Source organism: Wolffia australiana, chromosome 2 (genome assembly GCF_029677425.1).
Source record: "Wolffia australiana isolate 7733 chromosome 2, ASM2967742v1".
In the NCBI taxonomy this organism is placed as follows: Eukaryota; Viridiplantae; Streptophyta; class Magnoliopsida; order Alismatales; family Araceae; genus Wolffia; species Wolffia australiana.
The window spans coordinates 24,986,935-25,004,321 of NC_135836.1; the positions used below are offsets into that span (position 1 = coordinate 24,986,935).

Genomic DNA, 17,387 nt, shown 5'->3' on the forward strand with positions numbered 1-17,387 from the left:
CCACAGTTTTATATTGAGTTGTTCCAATTGAGCGCACGCTCGTTTCTGGAATGTTTACTTAGGTATGAGTTGGGTCACCAAATAATAGTTGTTGACAGGAATGCAACAACAAACCCAGCCCTTTAAAAACACCACGAACACTCCATGACTCTCACGGCACACATAACATAACACCTTTCAAGTGGTCACCGGAGAGTTTTAACTATTTAAACACACGATGATCAAATATCTTCCCGGTTGATAGCCCTAGATGAAGCGAGGACACGGCAATCATTATACCTAAGATGCTTGCGCTGAAGTTTTAATTGACAGGATTTATCCAGTCAGATCTCTATTTCGAGCAGTGTTCACAAGTCGTATGGATTTAGTTTGGTTCTTTATGTCGACGCAGTTATGAGTTGGGTCACCAAATAATAGTTGATTATAGCAATGTAAAAGCAAACCCAGTCCTTACTAGCACGTGGAGTGCTGGAAAAGCATCATGGGCAAATAATGGCTGAAAAAACACAACCAAGACTCCATGACTCTCACGGCAGACATAAAATAATGACTTTTAAGTGGTCACTCGAATGTTTAGTTATTTACACACATGATGAGCAAATATCTTCCTCTTGGAGAGCCCCGGATGAAGCAAGGAGAAACCAAACATTATGCCATAAGATATTTGCAGTAAAGTGTTAATTGACAGGATTTGTCCATTCATATCTCAATTTCGAGCAGGTTCATCAACCTTATGGAATAGGCGTGGTTCCTAATGTCCACCCAGTTATGAGTTTGGTCACTAAATGTTTAATTGTTGATAGGAATGCAACAACAAACCCAGCCCTTACTGGCACGTAAAGGGAGGGCGCAACATTAAGGGCCAATAATGCCTTAAAAAATACAACGAAGACTCCACGACTCTCACGGCACAAATAACATAACAGCTTTCCAAGTGTTTTGACTATTTAAACACACGATGATCAAATATCTTCCTGGTTGATAGCCATAGATGAAGCGAGGACACGGAAATCATTATACCTAAGATGCTTGCGCTGAAGTTTTAATTGACAGGATTTATCAGGTCAGATCTCTATTTCGAGTAGTGTTCACCAGTCGTATGGATTTAGTTTGGTTCTTTATGTCGACGCAGTTATGAGTTGGGTCACCAAATGCAAAAACCCAGTCCTTACAGGCACGTGGAGTGGGGAAGCAGCATCATGCTCAAATAATTGCTTTCAAAACACAACGAAGACTCCATAACTCTCACGGCAGACATAAAATAATGACTTTCAAGTGGTGACTCAAATGTTTAATTATTTACACACATGCTGATCAAATATCTTCCTCTTGGATAGCCCTAGATGTAGTGAGGACCAGCAAATTATGATATCTACTCGCCTTCCGCTTGAGCCTTGATCTCCTTGATGGATGTTGGAGCACGGTCCTTCGAAGGCAGCATGGCCACCCACATGTACCGGCTTCGGTCATCTACGAGTAGCAGGAAATACTTGCTGCCGTTTGGCGTCTCCGGGGCAAGTGGACCACACAGGTCGCCGTGTACCAGCTCCAGAATGTGCCGCGCCTGGTACTCACCCTGCTCAGGAAATGACGACCGCTTTTGTTTGCCGGTGAGACACGCCTCACACAACTGGTCCACCCGACCAACTTCTGGCAACCCACGCACCAGCTCCTCCCGAGCCATCTTTCTTAGTGCGGCCATGTTGACATGGCCAAAGCGCGCGTGCCATCTCCAGGCTTCCTCGTCCAACTTTGCTGCCATGCACATCGGCCGAATCAGCTTGACATGGAGGATGTACAGCCGGTTCTCTCCGCGCATCACCTTTGCTAGGAGCCGTCCGCCTGATTCATGGATCTTCATTGCCCCCTTCTCGATGTCGACTCGGTACCCGGCCTTATCGAGTTGGCGGACGCTGATTATGTTCATCGTCAATCGAGGAATGAAATACACCCCTCGGAAAGACCGGTGCTCGCCATTCTTGCACTGGAACATGACTGTCCCTCGACCTTCGATCTATGCAACCGAGTCATCGCCAAACCGTACCGACCCGAGCACCGCCGCGTCCAGCTCGGTGAAGGCCATACCGGAACCTGACATGTGGTTCGTGGCACCCGTGTCCAAGACCCACGTTTCTTCATCACACTGTTCCTCATCTCCAAGGTGGGCAAACACCTTCTCTTCCCGCAACTGGATCTGGGTCGGGCCATCTGGCCTCTTCTCTTCTGCCTTCGGACTCGCAGTAGAGCTTCGTGGAGTGGAGGTTGGTGCTGGCGACGTCGATATGACCGGTGTTGACTCCACAAAAAATAGCGAAGCCCCCTCTTCTTCTTGGACGATGTGGGCCTGCTCCTTCTTGGACTTTGAGCGGCACTCACGAGCCCAATGGCCCAACTTCCCGCATTTTCTGCACTCATCGTTGGACCGGCCTGAGTTGCCCGACGAGCCGCCTGACGACGATTCCCTTTCGCTGCCACGGCCGGGTCTGTGCCCACGTCTGCCACGGCGCACTGCGTTGCCACTGCCTCCGCCACCAGGTTTGTTCTCAGCATCGCGCATCTTCCGCCGCGCGTCCCACTCCTCCTCAGTCAGGTACAGCTTGCCCTCGTGGTGCATCGTCGACGGAGTCTCTTCGAAGGCATCCTCTGCCGCCTTGAGCCGACCCGTCAGGTCAGCTATAGTGAGTGTTGATACGTCGAACAACGTCGTGATCGCGACCACGATCTGCCTGAAACGTTGGGGGACACTGCGAATTATTTTCTCCACTACCTGCGTCTCTTCAATTTTGTCACCGAGAGTGGTGAGAGTCGACGCCATGCTATTGAGACGCAGCGCGTAGTCCTCAACAGACTCTCCCTCCTTGAACGTCGCCGAGTCGAACTGCCGCCGCAAGTTCTGAGCCGACGTCTTCCTTACGCGGTCATCGCCTATCCGCATGGTGGCGATAGCTTCCCACGCTTCTTTGGCCGTATCCTTGTCCGCAATCACCGGCCACATCTCCGGCGGCACGGCACTACAGAGCGCATCGAGCACCTGCATTTCTTCATGGGGTTTGCACCCCTTTCCTCAATGGCGCTCCATAGCAGCCGGGCCTTGAGCTTTACCTTCATGAGTAGTGCCCAGCTGGAGTAGTTGGTCTTGGTGAGCATTGGGAACCCGGTCCCGGCGCTCACCTCACGAATCACCCTCTGGATGATGCCGTCCTTGCTTCCTGCCATCAGTGCGATCAGTGCGTATCGACTCCCGGCCCGCAACCTAAGCTCTGATACCACTTGTCAGAAACTTGCTGGAGAAACAACGCGGTTGGACATCGCCGGAGAGATCACCACTGAACATCAGTGACTCAAGAAGGAGGACCTCCATTTAAACTCAGAAAAAAACTGTTTTGAAAGGAACCTATTACATCTCTTAAATAGGAAAACAACAGTGGAAGGAAAAATAACTAACTATCACCACGACAGGCCGATGTTGCGCAGCGTGGAGAAACTACCGCATCACCGCACAACGTGCCCACGATCCGGTTATGTGGCCACGAACCCACGTGCAAGGCTCACATTGACAAGATCACATTGAATATCCCTGATTAATCTTGGGAAGCGTAGTTTTGGGCCTTCTTCTACATGTTTAATATACGGGTCGCTGATCAAAGACCATATGCCCTGCGGAGAATATTGGAAAAAGATGATGGGTTTTAGGGTAGATGATGTTTGACGCTTGCTCGCGGCTAGGATTCATGGAAGGAGAACAAACGGAGCGGGAAGGAACCCAGTACGTTATCGGTGCTGACTTCAGAACTGTAAACAGATCAAAACACCTGTTCTGTTCCCATTCCGTCATCAGTTTCCGATTCATTTGTTTATTTTATTGTAATGCTGCGGGACGGATGATGATCCATCATCCGTTCCATCATTACCAGCATCTGTCATCCGTTTAGTCCTGTTCCGTTCCTTCCTGAACCCTGCTCTCTCTCTCTCTCTCTCTCTCTCTCTCTCTCTCTCTCTCTCTCGCATGATATCTCACTCACGCATGATCTCTCTCTCTGCACTCTCTTTCTCTCTCGCATGTCATTACCTTCTCTCTCGAATGATCTCAATCGCATGATCGTACGAGTTCCCCGGCGGAACGTCGACGACGTACGATTACGCGCCTTCACCAGCGACCTGATTTTGTGATACTTGAAAAAAAAAAAAATTATCAGCAATGGCGCATCATTCGCCGCATGGTGAATGAAATTCGTCTCAGCGAGATCATTCTTCTCCGGATTTTTAAGATTCTTTCGATGTATATTTCAAGCATAACCAGATGCATTATGACGAATCAAAGAGAATCAGGTACCAGTTTCAATTTAAAATATCAAAAGGATGGCCGAATAATAGAAGTCAAGAAGGCCAAGAAACAGTAAAAGAAACCGTTCTATCTCTCTTTGATCAGGTCGATCTCTCGAACTTTCTCTAACTCTCCCTTTCTCTTGGTCGCGTCTCTGCCCCCTTGCCCGCTCGATCTCTCTATCTCTCTATCTCTCTTTCTCTCTCGCATGATATCTATCTCTCTCTCTGCACTATCTTTCTCCCTCGCATGATCTCTATCTCTCTCTCTCTCTCTGCACCCTCTTTCTCTCTCGCATGATCTCTAAAAGTTATAGGGGAACCCATTGTTCTATCGGCGTCGACTAATCCGGGGAGGGAGAAGGTTCTCGGCGACCTGAGCCAAAGACTGGTAATTGCAACGGACGATAGTGTCCGCAAATAAACAACTCTCCTTCGGCGAGTTCCCCGGCGGAACGTCGACAACGTACGACTACGCGCCTTCACCAGCGACCTGATTTTGTGATTCGTAAAAACTTTTTATCAGCAATGGCGCATCATTCGCCCCATGGTGAGTGCAATTCTTCATAGCGAGATCATTCTTCTACTTCCTACTTAGATTTTTTCGATGGAATTAAATAGATTTTCGGTCAAATTTTAGTTTTATTTACCCATCCGATTTGATGAGCCATGTGGCAACTGCAGGCGGCACATCGTACATCTGTGTTTTCTCGGATCTGATCGATCTGTAGCATTTCTTTGGAAAAAAAAAATTTTGCGCTTGCGTTTTTTTAAATGATTTTCTTTTGCCTAGGCTTTTAGCACAGTGGTAAGTGGCAGTCAAATGCTGAAACCGGGGCGTATATTACTGCTGCAAGAGAGAAGAAAAAAAGTAAAAGAAGAGGAATAGTGTGAGAAAAAGAAGAAGAATAGTAGTGATGAGAATAAGATGAAAAGAACAGCAACAATAAGTTGCTGTAGCATGAGGCTGTTGCAGCGATCATCCGTTTCCAAGGTTCAAAATATAATAACAAAATCTATGGAACTGTTCCTTTCTTCTTCGTTTCCAAGGCATCAGGGCCGTGGAAACCTATTTGATGAACGATTTCCTGTGGGAAAGAGGTATTTTTCCGCTTCAAGAGAGAAGAGAAGAAGTAAAAGAAAAGGAATAGTGTGAGAAAGAGAATCTAGATATCGGTCATAAAAGAAAAGGATATCTTCGGCGTGTATATATTTTGGTCAAATCTAGATTTAGGTTCGTTGGAATTAAGCACGATGTTGCAACTCCAGTCGATACATCGTACTTGATGAGAGATTCATATTCAAATATATTCGTATCGTCAATAATCATAATCGAATATGAAATACACGGAAATTAATATTGAATTCAAACACTAATAACGAAATCTACAGAAATCATATTGGACTATGAAGTCTAAAATAGATCGACATTCATGTATCGGATTCAAAATCTAAACACGCTATCAACGGAAATCATATTCGAATATGAATTCTAAAATATATCGAAAATTTGGAATTCGAAAATCGAATATGAAACGAAAAGCTATGGTAATATAAGCTGCGATTATTCTACGATTGTAAATTAAATTCACAATCCACTTCGATTGTGAATTTAAGATCTATTCGTCAATCTGGATTCGTTTTCATTTATTCTGTGTAATGGAATTTCGATTTTCATGACTTCCATACATTTCGAAAATGTAAAATCTAAAATTATTAATGACGATATGCATCGATAATTCATCTATATTTTTTAGATTTATCTGTTCTTCCAATTCATCGATAATTCATCATTTTACTGACTACATGCATTTTCAAGATATGAATTTATCTGTTCTTTCAAATCAATTGGATTTCTATTGATTACTGTGAAATTTAGATCTGATTATCTTTTCCTCAAATTATATCTGGATTTCATCTGATTGTGAATAAAATATAGATAATGGGAGTAAAAATAAATAAATTTTTTTTATATGCCCCTCTACACTTCTACTGTGTGTGTAATAAATATTACATCTCCCCATATTATTTTGTATATTTCATTTTAAACATTTACTTCTACTACTAATCTCGATTAATAATTATACGAGCTCATGTACCCTTCCGGACGCTGATTGTGCCTGCAATAGAGGGCAACCGTAGGGCCGAGCGAATTGCATACCGTCGCTCGACAGGATCAGCCAACGTGAGGACACTCCTTGCAGCTACCCGCAATGTGGCAAACATTCAACCACATTCTCTCAGAGGCATGATTGCAACTTGCGTTGCGTGCCAATCGAAGATGTGGATGCAAGAACGCAAACATGGCTCCAGTCAGCGAAACCTAGTGTTCCACTTATGCGGCAAGGATGGCAAGGTCGCAGTGTCGGCGTTTCCCAACCCGCCGGCACCGCTTTGCTCTGCTCGAGGGGATGACGCAGGAGGCAAAGCACTACTGTTCCCTCCAAGAATCCAAGAAGTGCTTCTCACCGCATCCATTTTTCTTCGAGCCTACAATTCAGCTTTCGCTTTCACTTCCAGTGATGCAAATTTTGACCGTTCCCTCGTCGATAACCATGTTGGCGTGTACACATGCCATATCCAAGGCGGTGTCTATCATCAGATCTCAAATGCTCTACTACCCCCCGTTGGTCAAGCTCCCTGCTTCGCTCAAATCTACATCTACGACACAGACTAGCAGATCGAACGATGAAGCTCAATCTTCCCCAATCTGCATTGCAACACCCTTGAAAAGATCCACCATTGTCTGAGTGTGGCCAATCCCTCCAAGAATCCAAGAATTCGAGAATTTGAGCTCAAATCCATACACGAAGAAGTGCTACTCACCGCATCCATCCAAGAATTCGAGCTACGAGTCGGCGAGCCTTCTGTCCCCAACCTCCATTATGATCAACCCACAGGCTCAAAAGTTGTTGTTCTTATGCCTGGAGATAGAAACGAAGGAGATGGAAGGCACAACATTGTTCTTCAGAAGCGTGGTGGGGGCATGCAGTTCGTGAATCAACTCGACGGTAATTATGATCCACTCCACTTTGTGCTGCTCTTTCCGTATGATAGTCTGGGGTGGAGCCTGCAACTAAAGAAAATAAGCAAGGTGACAATGAACCAGTTTTATGCCTATCACTTTATGGTTCGAGACTCATCAAGAGTCCTTCATCTTTCTGCCTGGCTATTTCAAGAATATGTTGTGGATGCTTACGCCAAGGTTGAAGAATCTCGCTTGCACTAGGTTCGGTGCAACCAGGTGACGTTGCGTGCAAGCCTCTACCAAGGGTTGATTAATCAAGTTGTTGCCGATGATGTTGTCACGCCCGTAGGGAGGATGATTATTCTCCCCCCTTCCTTCACCGATGGCCCGCGCTACATGCAAGGGTTGTACCAGGATATATTCATCACGATGACTTGCAACGCAAAATGGCCCGACATCACGGAAGCTCTATTACCTGGCCAGAAGTCACAAGATCGATTCGACCTCTATTGTCGCGTTTTCCAGTTGAAATTGAAGGATCTCCTCCATTTGATCATCGACAAGGAAATATTCGGCAAAGTAAAAGGTCGTGTGTACGTTGTCGAGTTTCAGAAGCGTGGTCTCGCACACGCACACATGGTCTGGATACTAAACAATTCGTACAAGCCAAAGACTCCTAAAGACATCGACAAGATTGTGTGTGCCGAGTTACCAGATCCCAGCGACAAGGAGTTGTTTGACAGTGTGGCAACCCATATGATTCATGGCCCTTGCGGTTTTGCAAACCCAAGATGCCCGTGTATGAAGGACAGAAAGTGTTCAAAGAAGTTCCCCAAGGAGTTCATCAGCTCAACACAAGTAAACAACAATGGTTACCCTCAATACCAGTGCCACAATAATGGCTGCATTGTCTAGAAGGGTTCGCATCTCATTGACAACTGCTGGGTTGTTCCGTACAACAAGTATTTATGCAAGGTGTTCAACTGCCACATCAACGTAGAAATCTGCTCTTCCATCCAGTCGGTGAAGTACCTGTAATGTCTACAAGGGCCACGATCGCATTCAACCCAGCGTATCTTCGAAGGATGCTCCAAGAGATGGTGCCATTCCTGGTGTCGCTCAAGACCCTTCGTCACGCGATGAAGCCCAACAATATCTCGATGCCTGATACGTATCTGCATCGGAGTCTTTTTGGCGGATTTGTGAATTCAACATGCAGAAGATGTATCCAATTGTGTACGCCCTCCAAGGTCACGACAAGAATATGCAATTCGTGGTGTATGCTGAAGGCAAACAAGTCAGTGAAATCATGGACAAGTTGGCACGCACGCCCCTCACAGAGTGGATGCGGTACAACAGGGAGCATCCGAAAGATGAAGTAGCCAAGCGGACGTTGTACTGTGACTTCCCATCTTATTACAGGTGGAACGATTCCACTCGACGTTGGTCACAATGTCAGCAACTACAGTTCATGTTACGAAGATTTGCGCACCGTTCATGTTGTTGTCTATGACATGTATCAAAGAGCTGCTCAAGCACTTGGCCTACTCCACTCCGACGTGGAGTTCAACGACGATCTCGCATTGGCAACATGCGTTGCTTCTCCCCGTCAAGTTCGCGAGCTCTTCGCGATGATGCTACTCTACTGTGAAATCTCCCAACCAGACGTGATTCTCGAAAAATACATTGACGCCATGTCCAAGGACATCCGTTTCATGAACGGCGCTTCACAAGTGACTAACCCAATACGACAAGAAGTATTGAGCATGCTCGAGTTAATCCTCTACCACAATGGATCTTCGCTCGCATCATTCCTTGGGTCGCCCCAAGGTGTCGAACTCCAACTAACAGATAAGAATGCAAACCAAGCCAAGGAAACAACATCCTACAAGCTATCCTCACGGTAGAACACCTACAAGGCCTACTGAATGTAGAACAATGACAATTGTATGACGCATTATTTGAAGCCATTGAACCCACAGAACGTGCTAAGGAAGCCAAGGTCTTCTTCATTGATGGGCCTAGGGGATCTGGTAAGACGTTTCTCTACTCAGTTATTCTCAAGCAGATCAAGGCCTCTCACCTCAACGCCATATCAACTGAGACAAGTGGTATCGCAGCGCTTCTTTTGGAAGGTGGGCGAACGTTGCACTCGATATTCAAGATTTTGATTCTCGTCACTCATATCTCAACATGTGGAATCTCACCGGACTCCAAGATCGGTCGCCAAATCCAATCAGCAAGTATGATAATTGTGGACGAAGCTCCAATGATGCACTGCCACGTTTACGAGACGCTCGATCGATCTATTCGAGATGTGATGAAGACCGTCGATGCAACTTTGGAAAGTGTTCTTTTCGGCGACAAAGTCGTCGTGATGGGAGGCGACTTCAGACAAATGCTTTCAGTCATACTGAAAGGCTCACGCTCAATGATCGTCAGTTCATCCCTCAACCGAAGCGATGTATGGCGCCATTGCTATGTTTCTCGCCTCCAAACTAATGTTCGCATTTCGCCCAACCAACAAGCGTGGAGCGAGGTCTTACTTGCCATTGGAGAAGGACGTGTTGGCCCTGATGTCCATCTTTCAACTGAGATTCAGCGCGTCTCCTCTCTGCATGAGCTGATTGCCCAGGTTTATGGCACCTTCGAAGATGGCGCAACTGAGTTGATAGCGAAGACGATTTTGACACCTTTGAATGATATGTGGTAAAGGTAAACAACATGGTGCTCGACCTCTTTCTAGATGAAGTGATGGAGTACTTCCGCTTCGACGCAACCCCTCTTGGCGAAGTCGAAAACGAATCCCTCTACCCAACCGAGTTCCTGAACATGATTGATGATGCGACAATGTCACTCCACAAGCTCCGACTCAAGATCGGGTGCATCGTGATCCTTCTACGAAACTTGAACATACTGCAAGGTCTATGCAATGGGACCCAGCTTCGAGTGGATGGCTTTTTCCTGAAAATGCTCCAAGCCACAATCGTCAGCCAAGGAAATTTCTACGGTGAAGTCCATCTCCTACCACAGATTGCGCAATTCCCGTCTCAATCGAGGCTTCCATTTCAATTCAAGCGCTTCAGTTCCCAATTCGACTCGCCTTCGCGATGACGATTAGCAAATCCCAAGGTCAGACTCTCAACACAGTGGGTTATATCTACCCACCTCACTTTTCACTCACGGCCAAATCGGTCCAGCAAGAATCGTGTTCTGCGATGGCGGCGCGAACTGGCTGACTGTGACTAACGTTGTTTACACAGAGGTTTTCCGTTAGGAGATGTCACATAGAAGGCAGTAGAAGAAGAGCTTCTACATTCTTAGGTACACCCTCAATCTCTCTCACTCCCTTATCATCACCAAAAACCTCCAAAACTAAGATTCATTTAATTTCAGCTTCCAGTAAGTTGTTTGCTCATCAGCGCTGCACTAAACCGATCATCATCATCATCATCTTTGTCATCATCGTCGACATCATCATCATCGTTGTCTTCGGGGCAGATGATCCACCCTGTGAAAGTAATACATGCCAAGGAGTTCTTCAGCGTGGCGAGCCAGCATATGGATGGAATCCTTCTGATCGTGTGGCTGAGAGGAAGCATGCGGAAGGATCTTCGCCATCTGAGCTTCTCCGCCGTCGCAATACGGCACCATGGTCTTCATGGGAAACACGGAAAGCCACTACTCCCTTACGTTTGCCGTCCCTCCTCTCTCTCTCTATCTATCTATCTATCTATCTATCTATAAAATCTCATCTTTCCCTCCCATGGCACCATCTCCGTTAGCTGCTTCCTTCAGAATAAGAGCTTTTGCTCCATACTCTACCATCTGTCATTCAGCAGGGTCGCCAGAGACGAGCTCAGCTCAACCGAGTCGCCGCCAAGACAATAGATGCATCTCAATGTTTACATCTACAGTCGTTGGTACACCCTCAATCTCTCTAACTCGCTTCTCATCACCAAAATCCTACAAAAATAACATCCCTTTAATTTGAGCTTCCAGGAAGCCGTTCTCTCATCTGTGCTACACTAAACCGATCATCATCATCATCATCATCATCACCGTCGTCAATATCGTCATCATCTTTGTCCTCATGGCAAAAGATCCACCCCGTGAAAGAGGGTAATGCTAAGGATTTCTTCACTAGGCAAGCCAGCATATGGTTGGAATCCATCTGATCGTGTGGCTGAGAGGAAGCCTGCGAAAGGATTTTCGCCATCTGAACTTCTCTGCCGTCCTAATGCAGCACCATGGGCTTCATGATCAACAAGCAAGCAACTCCTCCCTTATGTTTTCCCCCTCCTCTCTCTATATATATTTAAAATCTCATCTTTCCCTACCAAGGCGTCATCTATGTTACCTTCTTCCTTCAGAAAGATAGCTTCTACTTCTTCCGTTGTCATTTGTCATCCGACGGGGCCACAGGAGATGAGCGACAGTGCAACCGCTTCTACTCCAAGACGCTACATGCATCTCGATATTTACGTCAACAGTCTCTGGTATACCCTTAATCCCTCTAACTCTCTTCTCATCACCAAAATCCTCCAAAACTAACATCCCTTTAATTTCAGCTACTAGGAAGCCGTTCTCTCATACCCCCTACACTTAACCGATCATCGTCAACATCATCATCATTGTCATCATCGTTGACATCGTCGGCATCGTCATCATCGTCGACGTCGTCGGCATCGTCATCATCGTCGACGTCGTCGGCATCGTCATCATCATCGACATCGTCGGCATCGTCATCATCGTCGTCGTCGGGGCCAGCTATCCACCCCGTGAAAGAGGGCCAGGCTGAGGAGCTCTTCATCGTCGTGAGCCAACTTATGGTGGAATCCTTCTGTTTGTGTGGCTGAGAGTAAGCCTGCAGAAGGATCTCCGCCATCTAAGCTTCTCCACCGTCCCGATGCGGCACCATCGGCTTCATGGGCAACAAGGCAAGCAACTCCTCCCTTATGTTTTCCCCCTCCTCCTTTCCCTCTCTCTACATAAAATCTCATCTTTCCCTATGAGGGCGCCATCTCCGTTAGCTTCTTCCTTCAGAAAAAGTGATTCTGCTTCATCCGCTGCCATCTGTCGTCCGGCAGGACCGCCGGAGATGAGCCGCGGTGCAACCGCGTCGCCGCCAAGACGTTGCATGCATCTTGATATTTAATTATCAAGATCCTCTCTCGCCCTGCCTTCCTTCGCCAGCGATAAGGAAAACCCTCGACCATGAATGAGAAACATTCGCGAGATCAAGACACAAACTACACCCGATATAGATCTTAATTTTATAGTCTAATTTATTTCGAATTAATTTTTTTACCATGGAAGCCAGATAATTCTCTTGGGGTATCTGAATTACTAAGTTTCGCAGCCAGGGCCCTTGCGAGAAGCTAGAATGCAACGAAGGAATGTGCGACATTGTTGCAAAGACAAGTGAGGTCTGCTCTATCAACCTGTCGCCTATGCTACCCCCAGCATGAAAACCAATCGAAAGAGCCTTCATTTGTTTTCTTCTCTGTTGACCGTCTACGAGCTTCAGTTCTTTGTGGTTCGTTTGAGTGGGTAAAGATGGGATTTTTTCTCATCTCCCGTAATGAGGACGGCCCTGCTTTCTCTCTCTTCTCTCTCTATACAGGTTTATACTTTTTGTTGATTTTTGAAGTTTCTCAACATCTAGCGATGATTTATTGATAACGTTTATGATTTAAATAATTCAAGATACTGATTTTCTTCTCTCCCAGGATGAGGACAGACCTGCTTCCTCTCTCTTCGCTCAATACCCAAAGCCGAGCATTGCGAGCGGGCCCCACTAGTGTCTCCAAAAGACTTTCTTCTAATTTTTGTGGGTTAATTCTCATGACAGAATAGGCATGCATAGTAACCATTACCAATTGGTGTCAAGAGATTCCAGGGACCACTAGTGATCTTTGGCAAAGAGATCTGAGCCGTTCGTTTTTTACTTTTTGAAATCTCCGGTGTGATATTATCCCACGTGGACGGATGATGGCCATGTTTGGAAGATACGGTATAAACGCGTTGTTTTGGTGGAAGTTTCTAGAAACTTGACGAAACTTCCTTGAATTGGGGAAGCAAAGTAGTATCAATTTAAAGGGGCCGAATTGAACGGATTTTGCTCGTCGCAAAAAAAATTTCTGGCTGAATCTGCGTTCGCGAAATCGTCGTCTTCCGATTTCCTTCCTCGCTTGTTGGCCGGTAAAGTCTGTATCTTGCTTCATTTCCGTCGATTTGTTTCTTTGTTCTTTTGGTCCATCGATTGCTCTCTTGATTGAAGAAATTGGTTTAAGCCGGTGGTTTTTTGAATTATTTGCATCAGAAATAGTTCGTAGATGTCTGATGTGCAGTTATTTCAGGGCGCTGCAGTAATTTTTTTTTTTGTAGTTTTTCGACTGGCGCTAATTCCATCATTTCACAGAAATCTGATCGGAGATTAAGCCTGTCGTTTAGGAGCGGCGGAATCTTGGAAGATGGCCGAGGTGAGGAATTGTTCTCTTACCAGCGATGTTGTAATCTGCTTCGGTCTTCTCATATTTCGTTTTAACGATCCTTTTCAGGACGGATACAAGGTCTCTCTGAACGTATATGATCTTAGCCAGGGGCTTGCGCGTCAACTTTCGACATCATTTCTTGGCAAAGCTATTGACGGCATCTGGTAATCCGCTCTATAGTCTTGTTAATCTTTCTGTTGTCTTTATACTTCATTGGAAGATTGACATTGGGGAGGATCATTAGAGTCGATGACGTGAAAAAAACATTTGTTTAAGCCAATAATTGACTGCTTCTGGACTTCCGTGCAATGAATCTGAGAATGAGGCATTTTCTCAGCGTTGTTTTATGGTTTTAGTAATATAACGTTCGGTGAACTACAAGAAGGGCACATTGCGAAAAGCTAATTCATCTCATTTCGTTCAAGGGCTAGATTTATTTTTAAAGATTCGTCTCAATAAGAATACCCCAACTCCTGTCGTCTCTGTAGCCTAAGAATTGCCTTTCACATGCTTTCAATTCCCAAATCTATGTTTGTTTAAGCTTCTTTATCAACTCGTAGTGTAATTGCTGTTCCACCTTTAACGCATCGAATCCTTCGATAACACAGTAATCCTTACCGATCTTAGTAAGGATTAGACGGAATTGATGTTACACAAACTAAAGATTAGGTTCATCACCTGTCAATGTCGTTGAAACTCGTCATAGTTGACCAACTTTAGAGTGATTGATGAGGCTACGTTTGAAATTGACGACAATTCCAGTAAAAGATCAGCATTGTCAATCGGGATAGTTGATGATCCTGGATCTTTACGAGTATGGTAGTGAATGATGAAGATGATGATGATCATGGAATCGTTGTTGATAATGATGATGATGACGATCTCTTCTCACAGATGAGATTTTCTAATCCTTGATTACGATTCATTGTGTAGGCATACGGGTGTTGTGGTATATGGCAATGAGTACTTCTTCGGGGGCGGAATTCAACACACACCGATGGGACGGACGCCATATGGGACCCCAGTGAAGGTATTTGACCTGGGTGTGACACACGTACCGAAGGAGCTCTTCGAGGAATATCTGGCTGAGATCGGCCCCCGCTACACGATGGAGACTTACAGTCTTCTTGAGCACAATTGCAACAACTTCAGCAACGAGGTCGCCCAGTTCCTCGTCGGCGTCGGCATCCCTGACTACATCCTCCGCCTTCCCCATGAGGTCAAGTCCAGCCCCATGGGCGCCCTGATATGTAAGCTTTTGCCCTCTATCATACATCCTTTTCTATGACCCCATCTCTATGATTATCTCTATTTTTTGTTTATTTCGTTCTTTATCTATGTCTCTATCACTATGTCTTTTTCTGTCTTTATCTTCATTTTTTTCTCCATCACTCTGTTCATCATTAGCTTCATCTCTTACTCCGCCTCTACCTACATATATATCTATCTCTACCTACTTACCTATCGACATGTCCAATTTTTCTCCCTCTTCCTCTGACACTACCTACATATATCTCTATCTCTATTTGTCTCTATGTCAATATCTTTCTCTATTACCACCTTTTTAGCTATCTTTTTTTTTGAAAAAATATCTGTCACTCTCTGTTTCGGTATTTTGATCGAACTCCTTGAATTTCCCTCTTATTTCTATACGTCTCTTGGACTTTCTTCTATTTACATTTTTCCGTCTTAATTTCATTTCTGTCTCTCTGTCTCCGTTTTTATCCGTTTCTTTATCTGTGACTGTAATTATCTTCATCTCCGTCCATATTCATCACTACCTTTCTGTTACCATCTCTATAATCATCTCCAACGTACCATGATTATTATCTGACTTCCTCTATTACACTATCTCCATCTCCATCCATGTCTCTATTTCTACCACTTGTCTATTTCTATTCAGATCTCTATCTCACCATCCATCCATATCTCTATTTCGATCATTATTTCGCGAACTCCATCCATTTATCTATCTTTATTTCTGTGGTCTATGTCCATTCCATCACTACCTTTCTCTCCGTCGATAACCATTAGACATGGTTGTTCTGTTCTGTTCGTTATAAATGAACTAAAAATTTTGCACAAAAGAACCGCACAGGGCCTTGTTTTTGTTCTGTCCTTTTCTTTTTTTCAAAAACAAACAAAATTCACACATTCGCACAAAACTAGAACAAAATTAGCACAAAGCGAACAAAAGAACCGCGCACGGGTCTGTGCGATGTTCTGTTTGAATTGTTTCTTGTTCTGTTCGGAAAACCGAACAGAACGAACAATTCACACAAATTTGCACAAAACAAACAGAACGACCACATCTAATATTAGCCATCTATCTCTCTATCAGTGGGTATACTTAATTAATCATGGTGTGCTCTTCAGTGCCCATGATACAGCAGCTGGAGACGACACTGAGGGTGGGGGCGGTCCCCCAAGCACCGCAATTCCGGTCCAGCGCGGCCTCGAGGGCAGGCCCAACAGAGGGCCCGTCTGAGAAGACGGAGAAGGCGGCAGAATTGGAGAAGGAGAAGAAGAAGGAGACTGAAGGGATGGCGGATCCGCTGGGAGATGCGCGGAGCAAGGTGCAGGAGGAGATCACCAGAGAGTTTGCGGCGATCATGGCCAGCGGCACGCTCCGCGCCAGTGAGGCGGCGGCGCTTGCCACCCGGAGAGTCATGCAGCGCTACGGCGGCGGCGCCACCAATGTCTCTGCCCAGTGATAGTCTTATTAACAACTCTCAATTTGAGATTCTTATTCATACACTGTTGATGTTGCCAGTGACATTTTCGTCCTGAGATGGGTAAGTGGGTAAAACTACACATTGATTATCCAATGAAAAGATTAAAGAATCTTGTTCGTTTGATTTGATTTTACTATGATATTGGTGTCCGTATTTGCCAAACGCTGGCCCTGCTAGCGCATCTACCAATATAAATAGGGGAAAGCAAAACTTAACTGGATAGTGCAGTGAAGTATCATCCATTAGCATCTCTCTCTCTCTTCCTCTCCCGTGTCTCTCTCTCTCTCTCTCTCTCTCTCTCTCTCTCTATCTATCTATCTATCTATCTGTCCCTCTCTCTCTCTATCTATCTGTCCCTAGGCTTCGGGAATTCGGACAGATCGTTCGAATGTTCGATCGGATCGGGCATTCGAACAATTGAATCCGAACCCCGATCTGCCCCGTTAAAATCCGATCCAAACCCGAACTGAGCATCTGTTCGGATCGGATTGTTCGCACAAGGTGACTGTTCGGATTGAATGTTCGAATAAGATCCGATTCGAACACATTCTTCGAATCGGATCGAATCAAATGTTCGAATCCGGCGGCGCCCAGCGGCGCCCAGCACCAGCCAACGACCATCCAGCGGCCGCCAGCGCTGGCCAGCGGCCGCTAGCACCGGCCAGCGGCCGCCAGCGCCTGCCAGCGGCCGCCAGCGCCGACCAGCGGCGGCTAGCGCCGGCCGGCGGCCACCAGAGCCAGCAAGCGACCGCCAGCGCCGGCCAGTGGCCACCTACACCAGCCAGCAGCCGCCAGCGCTGGCCAGAGGCCGCCAGCGCCAACCAGCAGCCGCCAGCGCTGGCCGCCAACGCCGGCCAGTGACCG

At 46.0% G+C, this 17,387-nt stretch overlaps 3 protein-coding genes across 5 annotated transcripts; 2 read left to right on the forward strand and 1 right to left on the reverse strand.

Moving 5' to 3' along the window:
* Positions 1-2,014: 2,014 nt before the first annotated feature.
* LOC144716428 (uncharacterized) lies at positions 2,015-3,216 on the reverse strand. Its single transcript, XM_078591534.1, has 2 exons — positions 3,103-3,216; positions 2,015-3,031 (listed from the first exon to the last, which is right to left on the reverse strand). Exons 1-2 carry the CDS (start codon positions 3,214-3,216, stop codon positions 2,015-2,017), a joined length of 1,131 nt encoding a protein of 376 aa, XP_078447660.1.
* Positions 3,217-6,604: 3,388 nt separating this feature from the next.
* On the forward strand, positions 6,605-10,530 carry LOC144716429 (uncharacterized). The gene is made up of 8 exons (XM_078591535.1): positions 6,605-6,880; positions 7,058-7,453; positions 7,553-8,149; positions 8,511-8,580; positions 8,714-9,024; positions 9,360-9,926; positions 10,007-10,214; positions 10,325-10,530. Exons 1-8 carry the CDS (start codon positions 6,605-6,607, stop codon positions 10,528-10,530), a joined length of 2,631 nt encoding a protein of 876 aa, XP_078447661.1.
* A 2,824-nt stretch (positions 10,531-13,354) lies between these two features.
* On the forward strand, positions 13,355-16,659 carry LOC144700228 (PPPDE putative thiol peptidase family protein). Of its 3 annotated transcripts, none has more exons than XM_078571685.1 (5): positions 13,355-13,495; positions 13,716-13,776; positions 13,855-13,952; positions 14,722-15,038; positions 16,165-16,659. In XM_078571685.1, the coding sequence occupies exons 2-5, from the start codon at positions 13,768-13,770 to the stop codon at positions 16,500-16,502; spliced, it is 762 nt and encodes a 253-aa protein (XP_078427811.1). In that variant the 5' UTR covers positions 13,355-13,495; positions 13,716-13,767; the 3' UTR covers positions 16,503-16,659. The 3 variants fall into 3 exon arrangements, with proteins under 3 accessions (XP_078427811.1, XP_078427812.1, XP_078427814.1); XM_078571686.1 differs by having other exon boundaries at positions 13,421-13,500; XM_078571688.1 differs by having other exon boundaries at positions 13,441-13,495; positions 13,682-13,776.
* The last annotated feature ends 728 nt before the right edge of the window (positions 16,660-17,387 follow it).

Excerpts from the sequence above, each read along its gene's own strand:
- LOC144716428 (XM_078591534.1), bottom strand. The coding sequence starts at position 3,216 with ATGGCAGGAAGCAAGGACGGCATCATCCAGAGGGTGATTCGTGAGGTG. Across the intron at positions 3,032-3,102 it reads GCTGGGCACTACTCATGAAG|GTGCTCGATGCGCTCTGTAG; the intron begins GTAAAGCTCAAG and ends GAAGAAATGCAG.
- LOC144716429 (XM_078591535.1), top strand. The coding sequence starts at position 6,605 with ATGTGGATGCAAGAACGCAAACATGGCTCCAGTCAGCGAAACCTAGTG. Across the intron at positions 7,454-7,552 it reads TTTATGCCTATCACTTTATG|GTTCGGTGCAACCAGGTGAC; the intron begins GTTCGAGACTCA and ends CGCTTGCACTAG. Across the intron at positions 10,215-10,324 it reads AAACTTGAACATACTGCAAG|ATTGCGCAATTCCCGTCTCA; the intron begins GTCTATGCAATG and ends CTCCTACCACAG.
- LOC144700228 (XM_078571685.1), top strand. Across the intron at positions 13,953-14,721 it reads AAAGCTATTGACGGCATCTG|GCATACGGGTGTTGTGGTAT; the intron begins GTAATCCGCTCT and ends TTCATTGTGTAG. Across the intron at positions 15,039-16,164 it reads CCCCATGGGCGCCCTGATAT|TGCCCATGATACAGCAGCTG; the intron begins GTAAGCTTTTGC and ends TGTGCTCTTCAG.